Here is a 16889-nt window from a genome sequence, read left to right as displayed (position 1 = left end):
TTTTTGGTCCCAGATGGCTCAAAAATGCATGAAACGTCTAGATTTGGTATCATCTAAAAAAAAATCTCGATTTTGGTGATTTTTCGAATTTTTCATGGTCAAACTTCGATTGCTTTGCGCCACCCCGTTTTTAGTTCGATCGAGCTGAAATTTTGCATGGGGTGTTCTTTCGGATGGAAGAACATTTTGTGTAGGGTTTTTTCTTTAAATTTTCTGGTTACTTTTTTCCCATATAAGTGATTGGCACCCTAATGTGCAAAATTGCTTCTAAAATGAAAGTTTACTTCAAATTATTTAGTGTGCGACGAGAGAACACGTTTTTTTCGCGACACCTATTCACGCAATAGGTTGTGGAGCTAAGCGGAAAAACATTCTATTTATTAAAATAAAGTCGTTTGCAAATATCAATGACAATACGTTACACATCATACAACATTAGTTTCATCACATAAAAAGTTTTTTCACGCTCAAAAACGCTACAGACTTTCTTGCCTCATCATACGCTATGATTAATCAAGAATCGCAAATTCAACTTTATAAGTTGACACAGCAATACAATTACGTCACCTTCTGTGCAACACATATGAGCATGCACACTTTGAAGACTTCCAGACGCTGTGTAGCTGTTGAAAATTATATACCTTGACCTACACTGTCTTCTCTGAGAGAATGAATGCGCGCCGGTTTAGCAGTAAAAGCGATGAACGCTATACATATTCATTCAGTGTCAAACAGGAAAACACAAGTACCCAAGTGGCGGGCCGATTTAGAAGTATCGTTTTTGGGTGAAATGTGAATTGTAATAGAAAACTATTTGTTTTATTTGTGTAAATATTTAACTCCGGTAAAATGGGAGTTACTGGCCTTTGGAAACTGGTGGAGCAGTCTGGGAAACCAGTTCCGCTGGAGACACTAGAGAATAAAGTTCTTGCTGTCGGTAAGAATTCAATTCTGATGGTGGTTCTAGTCTACAACCACGTTAACGTTAATTATTTTGTACAGATATATCGATTTGGCTGCATCAGGTGATTAAGGGTTTCCAGGACTCTAAAGGTAGTTCCCTGCCAAACGCGCACGTTCTGGGATTGTTCCATAGGCTCTGTAAACTTATGTATTATCGTGTTAAGCCTGTGTTCGTATTCGACGGTGGCGTTCCAATGCTAAAGAAGCAAACCATAGTGAGTTACACTACTTCACAAGCTTTTATTACAATTGATAACATTTTATTATTTAGATCAAACGAAACCAAAGTAAGAGTAAGTTTCAAAACGAAGCGGATCGAATCCAACAGCTTTTACTGGAGACACTTGCAAAGGAGAAAGTTGTACAACAAGCTTTGGGATCAGCCACCAACCTGCTAGTCTCGCCCGTAAAGAAAGTTGGTAACAGCAGTAAAGATCAAGGAGAGCCCGATGAAATGTTCAAGCTTCCCCCTCTCAAGGAGGATTCGCCGTTCAAAAGCCCAGAAAACGCGCAAACAGATTTGGATGATAGCACCAGTTCGTGGGACGAAAAAACCTCGAAGAACTACTATCATTTAAATTTAAATGCCATTGATGTAACCAGTGTGCATTTTAAAAATCTTCCGGCCGATGTGCGGCATGATATTTTATCCGACATTAAGGATACCCGGAAGGAATCATCTTGGGGAAGATTGCATGAACTCCCCGTAGAAAGTAATGATTTCTCGTCGTTTCAAATGAAACGATTACTGAAGCGTCGTACGGTTCAAGTCGAGCTCGAAGAGGCCGAAAAGGAAATGGGTGGCAAATGTCTCTCGTTGGCCGAGCTTGAAGCTTTGCTGTCCGAGGAGGGTGTCGATACATGTTCGGATAGGGCAGCACAGAAAATTGCTTCTGATGAAAACACAAGATTTCTGCTGGTCAGAGATGTTCAGAAGGCAATCGAGAAAGCCAAAGCTAGAGAAGAGGAGCAAATGAATGCCCCGAAACCAGCCAAGTTGCCCAAAGTTGAAGTGAAGAAAAACGATAGTCTAGAGATTTTAGACGACAAAGATATGGATGAAGAATTGCAGTTGGCGATCAAAATGTCTCTGATGCAGGATGAAGATCCCAATGTGATGATTGATTTAGAGCCGGAAGAAGTCCGCATGTCTAAACAACAGAAACAGGTTCTTGGAGGTGCGGCTTTGAGCTTAGCTCGAGGTTATATGATGGAATATGGTGGAATGTCAAACGACGACGTTCGTGAGTTGTTACAGCAAACACAAGACGTAGACGCTGGCGATGTGGAGCAGTCTTTTACGCAAATGTTTGAACACAAGGATGTTTATGTTTTACAGGACAAGAAAGTACAGGATGATGATGTGCAAGAAATATATTCGTCATCTGAAACCGAGTCTGATTCGGACTTTATCGATGTTCCAACGGATGATCTTGATGATTCAGTGCCGGGAGTGTTGTTACCGCTTAACCCTAGTAATCACATGAAGCCACTTTATACTACGGTTGTGGACTTCACCTTGGATGATCTCAAAGTCAACAAAGAAGGGAAGAAGGTGGTAGAGGTGCTCATCGATACAAAGACGCTAGGTCAGAAAGATGAAGACGATATCTTTGCAGATGTATTTGCGACGACATCAACTGATAACGTTGCTGCTAAATTGCCTGTTCCTGCTTCTAATGAACCGCCAATCATGCCTAAACCTCCGGTTTGTATAAAACCTTCTATTAAAATCAAGAAAGTCGATGACATTAATGCGGGACTCAAAGAAGAACTAGAGCGTCTAAAAGCATGTCCAGTGATAGATTTAGATAAAATCGATGTTACCGTTGCTTTGGAAAGTAATGCTCCGCCACTAGATGCTGAAGAGAATGAAATAATAATACCAAATACAGAAAAAACTGTCCAAAAATCGGAAATCAACGAGCAACTGGTGAAAGAACCGAGCTCATCGAAACCACCAACGAACTTGAATCAGGCAACTCTGCGCAATTCATCAGCACCGATCAATATTACCATATCCGATGGAGAGGATAGCGATGCCACAGTTGGTTATTCGCCAATGAAAGAAGTTCAAAAGATTGCTGAAGCTAAAGTCGAGGAAAATCGAGAACAGGTAGCGAATTTGGACATAGCTACCTCCATCGATCAATCCATTCCTGTCTACGGAACACCGAAGAAGGGTACGCTGGAACAGTTTGTAAAATCTCGGACACCCGGTAGTGATTCTAAAAAATCTGAGCCCGAAGAAGATCTACCGAATGTTCCGAAGCCATACTTCGTCAACACAACTCCCACATCATCGGGTAAAAAAAGTGGATTAAAATCAAACGGTAGTCCTCCGAAATCGACTCGTATATCAAAAGAATTATTTCCAGAGCAAGAGCCGATTCCTTCGACAAGTAAAGCCGTGACACATGCCACTTCTCTAATCACTGAAATGGCTGATAGCTTGAAGGATAACAAAACTCCGCTCGAGCTAAAACGCATGGCGCTAAATCTTGCACAGGAAGAACGTGAGTTGGAAAAAGAGAAGAATCGCCAAAATCGCATGGGAAATTCAATTACGGAACAAATGCAGAACGATTGTATGGAACTGCTGAAGTTGTTCGGTATACCTTTCATAGTGGCTCCTATGGAAGCTGAAGCGCAGTGTGCGTTTCTAAATCAAATCGATATAACGGATGGAACCATTACCGATGATAGTGATATTTGGTTGTTCGGTGGGAAAACAGTGTACAAGAATTTCTTCAATCAACAAAAGCTTGTAATGGAGTTTACCATCGAAAATATCGAAAGGTTGTTCCAGGTGGACCGCAAAAAACTAATTCAGCTAGCTTTGTTGGTGGGAAGTGATTATACTACAGGTATGTTGTTGTCTTTTTTTCTTGACTTTGACTGACTGTTGTTCTTCATCTGCAGGAATCCACGGCGTCGGTGCAGTAACGGCATTAGAAATACTTGCATCCTTTCCTTCCACTCCAGAAAAGGAAGGAGAAACAAATGAAATAATGTCACTTCTGTCAGGACTGCGCAAGTTCCGCGAATGGTGGAATCACGGCCGCAATAGTTCCGTCGGAACACGAATCGCACTCAAATCGAAGCTCAAAAACATCGAATTTACGGAGGGATTTCCCAGTTCGGGTGTGGTCGAAGCTTATCTTTATCCCACGGTAGATGGTAGTGATGAAGCATTTTCTTGGGGCTATCCCGATGTGGAACGGTTGCTAGTTTTTGCTAAACAAAAATTTGGTTGGCCAACTTCAAAGACAAATGACATTCTTAATCCTGTTCTGAAACGATTGGATGAACGAAAGTCACAGGCATCCATAAAGAACTACTTTAAAGTGCAGAGTGCTGTCGCCCATAATCAGGTGAAGGTCAGCAAACGTGTCCAGCAAGCAGTCGATACAATGGCTGGTAAAATAACAGAAGAACAGACAAAAAGTCCTAAAAAGCGTGTCACCAGAAAAAAGAAACCTGATAGTTCTAAATTAACTAATGAGGATGGTACAACTAGCAAGCAAGCTGTAAGTTCAACACAAAGCAATGGAGAAGATTTTGAAGAGCCTAAAAAAGGTCGAGGACAAAAGTCCACTGCTGGTAGAGGCAAAAAAGCGGGATCGAAACCACAAACTAGTAGCGACGTGGAAAAACCATCCACATCTTTATCTAACATCTCCGGAATAATTGCTAAAATAAATGATCAGTCGGCAGAACTACTTGGCGACAACGCACCGAAGAGCAAAAAAGCTTCCATTAAGAACAAAATACCCGATTTCAATCCAGCTATTCCGCAACGCTTGAAGGACCAAGAAGAAATGGCCAATCGAAAGCAACGTGCCGTTGAACTATTTCGCAAAACTCAGGCCGATGCTCAAAGTAAGAGAACGCGGAGATAATCCGACAGCGATGGCTTTGTGTTGACTCACTATTATAGTGTAGGTACACAATAACTTCTCGGCGTTCTCTGTTTAAATAAAGCAATTTGTCTTATAAGAAAGCTTTATCAGCACCGCTTAATCTTAATTTACCTCCACTGTGATGTGTGACATCCTTGATTTGAGTATTGCGGCTGTGTCTATACTGTGCCCTATTAGAATTGGATAATTGTAGACATCCGCTTCGAGCGGCCATTGGCCAAACCAGCGGAAGAAACGGCAATTGTGTTCTGATCTATATACATACAGCTAGCAGTGTTTCTCGTTAGCATTTCATTAGTACCGTAAATATTTCCGTTCGTGTTTACCTTTGTGGTGGATCTATATGTGATGGAAACGAAGGAATAAATCAGAAAAGTAATTTGGTAAACCAATTCAAGAGTGGTCAAATCATAACCATTATGTCTCAATCTTTTTCCGTTTTTTTAATAATGTTTGATGTTTTATAGGTGGTATTTGAACATGGAAACTAATATGAATTTTAATCGATGAAACGGTTAACTTGCAAAACATTTCATAGTGTTGATTAATTGATTACGAACAAAGAAACATGGATCTCTTAATTTAGTGCATAATTGCAACATTTGATGCATTGTATTTCAAAATGACAACATTGGTTTCCTATCATGTGCCCTTAGTTTCAAAATAAAACTAGTTAGATAGATTGGCAGCTGTGTTCCAGTATGAAATCACTACGTGGGAGCAAACCAACCAGCATCTATCATTCCAAGGAATGTTAAACTTCTCATAATTTCAAACGTTTCGCGTGAAAACTGCTAAACGATGCAAATTGATAAACTTACTTTTTCCTGTTTCGAGAATCAGCAGCGACTGTCGAGGTTTGTACCTAGATTTTTCTGGCCGAGAAAGGTAAAACAAAACAATGGATCCGACATTAAATTTTTAGTAGACTTGTGGTCGCGGAGGAGTTCGGTCCGTTTTCAAGTCCAATTGAAAGATGGTGTGGAACCCACTGGCCAGCTTTAGAGAGTAACGTTTAATAATCTTCGCGTGCTATACTAATTAGGTGTGCGGCGTGTACTGAACAGAAGGTATCTAGTGCATTTTCCACATAGTTAGTGCCTCATGCGTGTAACGTTTTCCTATACACGCAACGTTTAGTGTTATCAACCAATACGGCGTTTGCTAAGTGCAACCACAAAGCGAAGCGAAGCGAAGGTAGCTGTGTCCATAATATACTAAAAACTGAAGTAAGCTGTGTCTATAATATACTAAAAACTTATATTCAGACTGACTCTGTCAGTGTCAATCAGGGATTTTTCTGATTGGTAATTTCCAAAAATGTCAGTTTTAAATGACGACTACTGTATTGTACGACTTGTATTCGGAATAGCTGTTCTCATCTGCAAATAAGGCGCTCTTTTATTTTTTCTTTCGATTGATACACCTTCGCAAAGCAGTTTAATGCTGTGTCATCATTATATTCATGGCAGTTGCATGTAAAAACTGCCTTTTTAAAAACTATCGTCCTGATGTCATTGAGGTATACTCTTGGCTAACATTAATTGATAGTATATTATGAAGCTTTCATCGATGATTTGGAAATGTTGGTTGGTTGGCTCGGAGACAGAACATCATTAAGCGACAGCAAAAAACTTCACACACCATGATATTTACATCTGTTAAAATAGGACGACTTAGGCTTGTCATTTCACCTCAGAGAATCACTGATGCATAGGAGAATATCTTCCATTGCGCAGACCAGTACTCTCACACGGGTAGGAAAAGCGACGCCCTTGCTTGAAAAGAGCAGCGCATCGTGTGTATCTGAGTAGATTCAAAAAAAAAAACAAAGTTTGTGTTTTGTCAGTGTGTCTTTTAAAGATTACCTGGAAGTTAACTTACATCAGTCTTTCTCAAGACTACCTATTTCTTTCTTTCTTAATACTTGCAATTTGATATTATTTTTGAACTTTTTTCGTATCACCTGAAATGGCAGGACGAAAAAAGAAACCACGCATCGCTAGGAAAAGAGAGGCATCTCTTTCTGAAACTAGCTTATGCAGTGAAAATTTATATGATATTCTGCCTGAGCAAGAAGCCGGCGAAATTGAAATGTTCGAAAGAAAAACTATTCAAAGTGAAATTTCTGTAAAAAAGGAGAAAGTTCCACCCATTGTGGTAACTATTGCTTCTGAATTTAATATTTTTAAAAGAGAACTTTCTACGTTTCTCTCCGACGTCAAAGTTACTTATCAAATTGGCCGAAGAGGCGAATGCCGTTTACTGGCCCAAACATTGAAAGATTGGAATCGTCTTATTCAGTATTTAACTGAAAAGATGTATAAATTTTGTACATATGATACGAAGAGCGCCAAGCCGTTCAAGGTCGTATTGAAAGGCCTCACCAACGATCAAACCGTTGATGAGATCAAAATTACTTTGACAGAATTACTTGGTATAGCCCCTACCCAAGTAATTCTGATGAAACAAAAATCACGAGGCGAAGACAGTCAGCGAACTGGAATTTCCCTTGTAAATTATTTAATTCATTTTAACCGCAGTGAGGTTAATAACTTAATTTTTTTTGAAAAAGCACATGCTTTATATAACGTGCGTGTAAAATGGGAATTATATCGAAAGTTTGGCGGAGGTGAAAAGCATATCACCCAATGCCGTATTTGCCAACGTTATGGCCATGGTTCAAAGTTTTGTAACATGGACCAAAAATGCCTCATTTGTGGAGACTCTTCTCACAAAAAGGACTCATGTCCTGTGAAAGAGAGTAAAAATTTTCGCTGTGCGAATTGTAACGACAACCATATGTCGAATTTTTATCAATGCCCAGCCCGTTTAGCAATTGTTAAGGCAAGGCAAGGTAAACAAAATTCAAAACAAAATTCTCCAAGCGTACCAGTGACGCATAGTTTACCTACTCCTCTGCATACCCGTTTAACTTATGCACAGGTTACAGGTAGTTCGAACATTATACCGCCTAGTGTTGGTAGTTCGAAAATGACCGTCAATATGGGTAAGCAAAACACGCTAGAAAATAATTGTACACCTATTACTCCAGCTAATATTGCTGCCGAAAATATTTTTTCTAATGTCAACTGCTTGGAGCCTATTACGGCAGGTAAACTTTCTTTTTTGCAACAGGCAATGTTCGATCTTATGAACGCCATGTTGCAGGCAAAATCAATGTTTGAAGCCATTCAAATAGGCACACATTTTACTATTAAAATTGTTTCTAATTTAAAATTAAGCAATGATTTTAAATAAAACAATTAAAATATCAAATTGGAATGCTCGCTCATTGAAGGCCAATGAGAATGGGCTTTTTAATTTTTTAACAGTAAATAATGTGCATATTGCAATTATTACTGAAACATTTTTGAAACCTAACATAGAATTAAAATATGATCCCAATTACGTGGTTCATAGATATGATAGGATTCAGGGTTCCGGCGGTGGAGTTGCAATTGTTATTCATCGCCGAATCAAACATCGTGCTCTTCCCCATCTTGAGACGAAAGTTATTGAAACTTTGGGAATTGAAGTTCAAACTGAACTTGGGATTTTATTTATTGCCGCAGCATATTTACCATTTCAATGCACACGCGAGCACAAAAATTATTTTAAAGGTGATTTACAAAAACTTACCAGAAATCGCTCGAATTTTTTTATAATCGGCGATTTTAATGCTAAACATCGTTCATGGAATAATTCTCAAAGTAATTCCAATGGCAAAATTTTATTCAATGATTGTTCTTCAGGATACTATTCTATTTTGTCTCCGAATAGTTCTACATGCTTTTCTTCTGTAAGAAACCCTTCAACAATTGATTTGGTGCTTACAGATCAAAGTCATGTATGTAGTGATTTGATCACACATGCTGACTTTGATTCTGACCATCTTCCAATAACTTTTTCTTTATCACATGAATCAGTTTTAAACCCCTCTGAGCTCTGTTTTTAATTATAACAAGGCTAATTGGGAAAGATACAAAACTCATATTGAGAGAAATTTCAATAATGAGCTTGATTTGCAAAACGAAGTGAATATTGATTCCGCTTTGGAAGCATTAAAATGTGCAATTGTTGATGCCAGGAATTATTCTGTTCCAAAGGCTCAAATGAAATTTGATTCACCAATAATTGACGAAAATCTTCAACTTCTAATTCGTTTGAAAAATGTCCGCAGACGTCAATATCAACGTTCTCGTGACCCTTGTTTTTAAAACTATTTATAAAGATTTACAGAAAGAGATTAAACATAGATTTACTCTTCTGAGTAATCAAAATTTTGAGACTAAAGTTGAAAATTGAAACCATATCCAAAACCTTTTTGGAAGCTGTCGAAGATTCTTAAGAAACCTTCAAAGCCTATTCCAGTTTTTAAAGATGGTGAACGTTTTCTTGTATCTAATGAACAAAAGGCTCAACGACTTGCTCAGCAGTTTGAGAGTGTTCATAACTCAAATTTGAATTTTGTGAGTCCAATTGAAAATGAAGTCACACGTCAATTTGATTTAATTTCTTCCCAGAATTTTTTACCTGCAGAAATAATTGAAACTAACTTGAATGAGATTAAATCAATTATTAAAAATTTCAAAAATATGAAAGCACCTGGTGACGATGGAATCTTTAATATACTAATCAAACATCTCCCTGAGAGTACAATGGAATTTTTAGTGAAAATTTTCTATTGCTGCTTCAAAATTGCATATTTTCCCAAATTATGGAAAAATGCAAAAATTACTCCAATTTTAAAACCGGATAAGAACCCAGCTGAAGTTTCAAGTTATCGACCAATCAGTTTGCTTTCTTTAATAAGTAAACTGTTAGAGAGAATTATTCTTAACATAATGATGTCACACATCAACGAAAATTCAATTTTTGCAAATGAACAGTTTGGATTTCGCCATGGGCATTCCACAACTCATCAATTGCTCAGAGTTACTAATATGATACGAGCTAACAAATCTGAAGGTTATTCCACTGGAGCTGCTCTTTTAGACATAGAAAAAGCATTCGACAGTGTTTGGCATACAGGTTTGATTGCGAAATTGCAAACTTTTAATTTTCCAATTTTCCTAATCAAAATTTTAGAAAATTATCTTACTGATCGAACTCTGCAGGTTGTCTATCAGAATTCAAAATCTGATAGATTTCCTGTCAGAGCAGGTGTACCTCAAGGTTCAGTCTTGGGTCCAGTCCTGTACAACATATTCACTTCAGATCTTCCTGATTTGCCTCCAGGATGCACAAAGTCATTGTTCTGCGATGACACAAGCATTTCCGTAAAAGGAAAAAGTCTTCGTGTCCTATGCAGTCGATTGCAGAAAAGTTTAGATATTTTTTCTTCCTACTTGCAAAAGTGGAAAATCTCTCCCAATGCTTCTAAAACTCAAATGATAATTTTTCCGCATAAGCCTAGGGCTTCTTTCCTCAAGCCAAACAATAATCACGTTGTCAAGATGAACGGGGTTATTTTAAGTTGGTCCGACAAGGTTAAGTACTTGGGACTAATTTATGATAAAAAACTTATTTTCAAAGAGCACATTGAGAGTATACAAGCCAAGTGCATCAAATATACGAGATGTTTATATCCTCTCATTAACAGGAATTCTAAACTTTGTTTAAAGAACAAACTTTTGATTTACAAACAAATTTTTAGACCAGCAATGCTTTATGCTGTACCGATCTGGTCAAGTTGCTGTTCAACAAGGAAGAAAACGCTCCAAAGGATTCAGATTAAAATTCTGAAAATGATTTTGAAGCGTCCTCCTTGGTTTGGTACACTCGAATTACATAGACTTACTGGTGTTGAACCATTAGAAGCTATGTCAAATAAAATTATTAACAATTTTCGACAAAAATCGTTGCAATCCACAATTGCTAAATCAACAAACGACGAAGAAAATTCGTTACCATAGAAACAGGGAAACATCGCTATAATGGCTATAGAAAACTGTTGTTCGCTCAGTTTTAAACCTTTCAAGATAAGCCATGCACGATGCTCCCACAGATCGTTATTATAAAATAAAATGGCATTTTATTATTTTAAAAATGCACCAAAGGATCTGAGTACAGCATTAGATTCGTTATGACGTCCTAGATCTTTGGTCAAAATTTCAAAATCGTCGAACGGTACATTTTTGCCGTTTTGAAGGTTATAAAGTGCAAAAAAGTGATATAAAAACAACAAAACACTTATTGTAAAGCACGTTTTTCAAGCACCATTTTATGAAATAACAACACATCTCAAGTATTATATTTCATGACATTACCAATTGGTGCAAAGATTTATTTGAAAATCTCACAGTGCACTGGAAAATTCGTGATCGTCTTAGATTAGACTGTGAAAAATTGATTTTATGTACTCAATGTCTTCAGCAAAATTGTTTTATAGTACAAGACCTTACTTTCAGCGTTTTCGGTTTTTCGATCAATCCACCTAACAGTTAGATAAAATCAATATACCATATTGCTTTCTTCAGCAAAGTTGTAGAAAAATTTAAAAGGAAAAAAGTTACTGAATACTGTGGTGTCTTATCTGTACGTTAGACACGACAAATAGAGTTTTTTCGTGGAACACCCCCACTTGAAACTTGTTTTTTGTCTGATGTAATGGTCAAAACAATTCAAAATGTATAATATCACAGCAATTGAAGCAATTTCGAGAATTCCGTTTCAAATCAGCTGACGGAACTGAAATCAACGCACTGCGGAACACCAGAAAAAAGTTCAGAGCCGATTTGTCGTGATCCAGGTTTTTGGGAATGTCCAGCCCGATCATCACGGTGCAATACATGTACTAAATTGGGCCATTATGCATGTAGTTGCAGGGGTATAAAGAAGACATTTCAACAGTTTAAACCATTTGCAAACAACAAACGAAATCAGAAACCTATTGATTGACGTTATCGTGGAAACCTTGGAGATCAAAAGCGACGTTACCAAAAATATAGAGATTCGAGAGCTCTTTCATCTAAGCGGAAAGCGTACAACAATCGCAGCAGTTGGAGGAGTACATCTTCGCTTTATCATCAATACGGTAATCTATGAGGATGTTCTTCTTACGAAATCAGAAACGGAAGCGTTAAGTCTTTCCAAGCCTACGATTCAAGAAATCCATTGACAGTACAGAGAGAAGTCGCACTTATTTCAGTTAATGATAAATCACACAGAACAAGATTTTCCATCATAAAAAATGGGAAACATTCACAACTACTTGGACGTAGTGCAGAATACCTAGGAGTGTTGAAGTTTTTGCGATCTGTTAGTAATGAAGCATTTCCAATCATAAAAGGTTATAATTCCTGATTTCTTTTATTTCAAGAACTAATACAATATTTAAATAATAGACATGTTGTTTCTTTCAAAATTGATAAATCAACACCGCCTATTAGACAAAGCTATCGACGCGTTCTAATTTCGTTGGAAGACATAACTATACTTAAACTTAAGAATTAGAGTCTCAAGATATAATTGAACGGGTTAACACGATTCCCCTATGCTCGTTAAGACTGTTGGTGTCGTAGCGCTAGCCCCGCAATTGTCCTGTACACTAAACAGTTGGCTGCGAAGTCTGTGAATTAAAAAAAAAAACAGAAGGTCGAGTTCCGAATCGGAATTAAGCACCAAGGCTTAAAGGCGGTCGCTATAATGGGTGTTCGTAATATGCGAACCTCTCTGCTAATGTCAGTTTTGGGATTGCTGTAGAATTGGCAACAAAAATGTTGCCAGATATGTTTCTCTTTTGATAAAATATATGGAGACTTCAAACTGACGTAAGCAGAGTTGTCGAAAAGGTGAGTAATTTTTTGCGAACTTCGCATTATAGCGTCCGCCATTATGGCGCGAAAAAAGCTGGATATAACCTAAGGGGTGACATCTGGCTTCTTTCTCTTCTTCCTCATCCACCTTGATGATCCCTGTTGTATTTTTCGTAAGTGATGCCATTCACTCGGAGAATACTTGAAAGTTTTAATGCTTTTTTTTCAACATTATGCACAATTTTTTCTGCAGGCGATAGTTTTACCGTCTGAGGGTTATCGGAGATTCGGCATCTTTAATATACTTAAAATCCATCAATCCATTATGATTCATTCATTGACCCATCTGAATTGTACTTTCCGCACAAGCAATATGCCTCAACAGGTATGTTCCAAACTTAATCCATAACGGAGTCAAAAGTAGAAATAAGCTCACACTATACTATTTACTCCCGACATTGAGCAGCGGTATGCTGTTCTTATGCCAAGTCGGATCTCTTACTACGCCCATATTTGAACTTTTTTCTAATGTTCACTTGAAATTATTTGAGATGGTGACATCATTGAAAAACATCAATCAAAACAGCGAACAATGTTGTTCAGCAACACTGCCAGCAAGCCTGATAATAAATTTTAACGCACTCGGGGTTTTCAATTTCAACTAATCAGCGAGTGGTTCCCAAAGTGGATGCAAATCTATACCCAGTTGTCTCCCCATAGGATATAACAACGTTTAAATCGCCATTAGAATTGATGAGATATAGTGATTAGTATTTGGCTTATCAGCAGCACCAGAACCTTTTCAAAAGTGCATAGAAACTATTTTGGCAGATTTTTCAGGGCTTGTGGTTTTTATCGACGATATTTTTATTTATTATATCATTCGCTTGAAAGAATGAAACCTAATTTTGAATGAAGAAAAAACAGTTGAGTGTGCCAAAGTTTCTTGAATTTTATCTGTCCGCAGAAGGAGTTCAAGTTCCACCTGAAAAATTGGAATCGAAAAGTTTCGTAAACCAACGTCTTCTGAGGAAATAAGGAGTTTTCTGGGTGTTGTTACATTTGTAAATCGTCACATTCCACATTTTTCCTCACTTGCAAGTCCTCCAACGGAACATTCAATATTATCTGTTACGCTTCAAAGACACTTTCCTATGTTGAAAAACGTTACACTCAGACGGAAAGAGGAGCACTAGCTGTTGTCTGAGCTCCAGAAAAATTTCATTACTATCCCTACGGAATGAAGTATTGGATAATAACAGATCATAAACAATTGGTGTCGCTATTCGGTTAGAGATTTATCATATTCTTTATTCTTTGTTCTTTATTTGTAAAAAATTCATCTGACAAAAATAGTCTTAATGAATATGGACTAGTCAATGTGATTAAAAACTACGACGAACTCTCATTGAAAATTTAAATGATGTTGTGCCGAAAATGATGAATCCGAAATTAATGCGGTGAAAGCTAGATAGTAACAATCCAGTAGAGCGAAGAAGACACTGTGAGGCCCGGAAATTCAATTTAAAACGGATTTCTGGTGAGTCGATTTCGGAGTTTAAAACTTGTGCTACGAACACCGCTTGCTGAACTTCTCTGCGTTGTTGCAATGTGTCAGTCCCAAGTAGACGACAACGATCAGGATATGGAGGCAGGTTAATCGGGTCACGCCACGGAAGATTTCTTAACGCAATTCGCACGAATCGCAAATTCCAAACTAGTTGTTGGGGGCCCCAAACCAAGCTGGCATTTTCGAGGAGTGTCCCAATGATAGCACAATGCAACACGTTCAAGCAATGGGGATCCATAAAGTCGCGAGCATTTTTCGATACGAAACCAAGTTGTCTCGTCGCTCTAGCGATTATGTTGGTACGATGTAGATTGAATGTAAGTTTAGTATCCAATAAAACTCGAGGTCACTAAAGCGGTCAACTCTTGTTAGGTCTTGATTATCGATTTGATAGTTGAATACAATTGGATTCATTTTTCGGTGACTTGACACTTGCTAATGCTAATCGTCAACCGGTTTTTGCGACGCCAGTAAACAAACTTATCCAAAAGTCCCTGAGGCCGCCGACAGTCGTCGGTAGAGCGTATTATCAGATACAGCTTGAGATCGTCTGCGTATACCAGTTTACAGCCAACATACAGTAGAAGGGAAACGTCATTGAAGAACAGCGTAAACAGCAATGGTCCTAAGTTGCTACCTTGTGGAACGCCGGGCGTGTTTGAAAACTGAGACGAACAGCAGGGATTAATGTATACTCGTAGAACTCTATCGCATAAGTATGAGCTAAGCCAACCGACAAACCTCTGCGATGCACCAAGCCGTAAGATTTTTTTAGCAATATTTTCTGGTCAATCCGATCAAATGCTGCTTTAAAATCTGTATAGATTACGTCTATTTGAGCTTTTTGTTCGATGTGTGATATGCAAGTCGACGTGAAGTCAAGCAAATTTGTACTTACTGAACGACCAGGCAATCAAAACCTTACTGAGCGACCAGGAGATCAAAACCTTTTGCAAGGATTGAACGATGGGGACTTCGATTGATGTCATATAATTATCAAGTTCTCTATCGGCCAGAAAAGTCGAACATTGCAGATGCTCTTTCAAGACTGTGTCAGGATAAAGTATCCTCTCAACGTAGCTATGTTGAGGAATGTGAAAAGGTAGTACAGTTAGTTTCAACAGACAGCTGTCCGATGGCTATTACAATTGATAACATTATTGAAGCTACTAAACAGGATATGGAGCTCATAGAACTTATTCGTTGGATGGCATATCCACCTCGTAGATGGCCGAAAACTCTCTCACACTACAAATTAATTGCAAACGACCTCTCAACAGATGGGGACATAATTTTGAAAAATATGAAAATTATGCCACGTAAACTACAAACACCTTTTGGGAAGGTATGCAATGATGAAACGTTAAAAAGAAAAAAAGTATGGTAGTAAAGAAATGGTTCTATGGTTGATGAATTCGTCAGATCATGTCAGATCATGTCAGGGATGTCTTTTGGTCTCGGAACCAATTACGGAGTCAATGGTTAGGAGAGTTTTGCTAGACGGACCATGGAAAAAGTTGGCACTAGATTTCATAGAAGTAACGAAAGGTCTGCATCTATTAGTAGTCATAGATTATTTTTCAAGACATTCGGAGACAGAAATTTTCACGTCAACAACTGTTAAAATTACAATTTTTAGGCTACGAACGATTTTTGCTTCATTTGGATACCCTGATGAACTTATATGCAATAACGGACCTATTTTTGGATCAGATGAGTTTGCTAACTTTCGGAATTACTCTAAAACATTCATTTCCATATGCTCCATTCCGAATGGTTTGGTGGAACGGTACAATAGGACTATTCTCATGTGATAGTGAAAAATGTGGTTAAACGGAATAAGTTTACTCCTACTCCTACAACACGCAACGCTCATGCTGGGCAAAGAGTGAGCGGTGAATATTCACTCTGCTCTTTCTTCATATTGAGGAGAATAACAAGCCTGAGAGGAACTGAAGGGCATTAGTTTTGCAGCAGACGTCTGTAACTGTAGTATGAAATTTTTGGGTAGTATTGTATCCATCAAATGATAGCCACGATCATGAGGATTGTATAATGTGTATAATACGGTTCATTAGTATCTAGTTGCTTGATTCCTTCCTCTTCTTCTTTACTTGTGCCGCGGTTGACAACTTCGATTCGAAAGTTATCTACATGATAATGCGATCAGCACGAGTTGGAAACTATCAACACTTCTATGTCATTTGAAGATCAAAATTAGCAGTTAAAAACCAATTCTCTCAACATTCATTGCAGCTAGTGTTTCAAAATTTCCAAACAACTTTGTTTTCGATATTTCCGATATTCCGAATAATTCAAAAGACCAGTGAATTGAGTTGGGTTACAAAATGGCATCACTGCCAATCGTAATGAAACCTACGATTCGTTAGTCCGCTTAACAAAGCTGATGAGTTCTCTCGAAAAGGCTTTATTGTTTGCGCCTTTCTGGAAGGGAAGTTTTCATTCCATCTTTACGATAACAAAGTCGTATGCTTGACCTACGTACTCCTAATACATATTCAATTACAAATTCGGAGTGAGTTTCTCATGTTCAATGTAATTTCGGATAATTAGTTCTAATCTAAAAATCGAAACATATTTTTTCGTAACTAAAGCAAAACGTACTTCCAGCTCGGCTCGCTAGTCAGCCGGCTCGTATTACTTAGCATGCAG

General features: G+C 38.0%; 2 protein-coding genes across 3 annotated transcripts in view; both read left to right on the top strand.

Annotated features, from left to right (window-relative positions):
• Positions 1 to 713: 713 nt before the first annotated feature.
• Positions 714 to 5441, top strand: LOC129726758 (DNA excision repair protein ERCC-5). Its single transcript, XM_055683823.1, has 5 exons — positions 714 to 937; positions 1003 to 1178; positions 1235 to 3830; positions 3886 to 5261; positions 5354 to 5441. The coding sequence occupies exons 1-4, from the start codon at positions 850 to 852 to the stop codon at positions 4863 to 4865; spliced, it is 3840 nt and encodes a 1279-aa protein (XP_055539798.1). The 5' UTR covers positions 714 to 849; the 3' UTR covers positions 4866 to 5261; positions 5354 to 5441.
• A 368-nt stretch (positions 5442 to 5809) lies between these two features.
• The window catches only part of LOC129726759 (sodium- and chloride-dependent GABA transporter ine), a 68144-nt gene continuing 57064 nt past the window's right edge, over positions 5810 to 16889 (top strand). The window contains exons 1-2 of one of the 2 annotated variants that reach the window (XM_055683827.1): positions 5939 to 5956; positions 6027 to 6115. The gene's annotated coding sequence lies outside the window, so the exon portion shown is untranslated. Of the gene's footprint in view, positions 6116 to 16889 lie in introns of both variants that reach the window. The other variant, XM_055683825.1, reaches the window with a different exon arrangement.

Source organism: Wyeomyia smithii, chromosome 3 (assembly GCF_029784165.1).
Source record: "Wyeomyia smithii strain HCP4-BCI-WySm-NY-G18 chromosome 3, ASM2978416v1, whole genome shotgun sequence".
In the NCBI taxonomy this organism is placed as follows: Eukaryota; Metazoa; Arthropoda; class Insecta; order Diptera; family Culicidae; genus Wyeomyia; species Wyeomyia smithii.
The sequence above is the reverse complement of the archived record's forward strand: the minus strand, read 5'-3'. Positions and strand labels throughout refer to the sequence as shown.

What these genes read in the sequence shown, in the direction of transcription:
- LOC129726758 (XM_055683823.1), top strand. Translation starts at nt 850, where the DNA reads ATGGGAGTTACTGGCCTTTGGAAACTGGTGGAGCAGTCTGGGAAACCA. An exon ending in GAATAAAGTTCTTGCTGTCG is followed by an intron (nt 938 to 1,002) that starts GTAAGAATTCAA and finishes TATTTTGTACAG; the next exon opens with ATATATCGATTTGGCTGCAT. An exon ending in GGGAAGTGATTATACTACAG is followed by an intron (nt 3,831 to 3,885) that starts GTATGTTGTTGT and finishes CTTCATCTGCAG; the next exon opens with GAATCCACGGCGTCGGTGCA.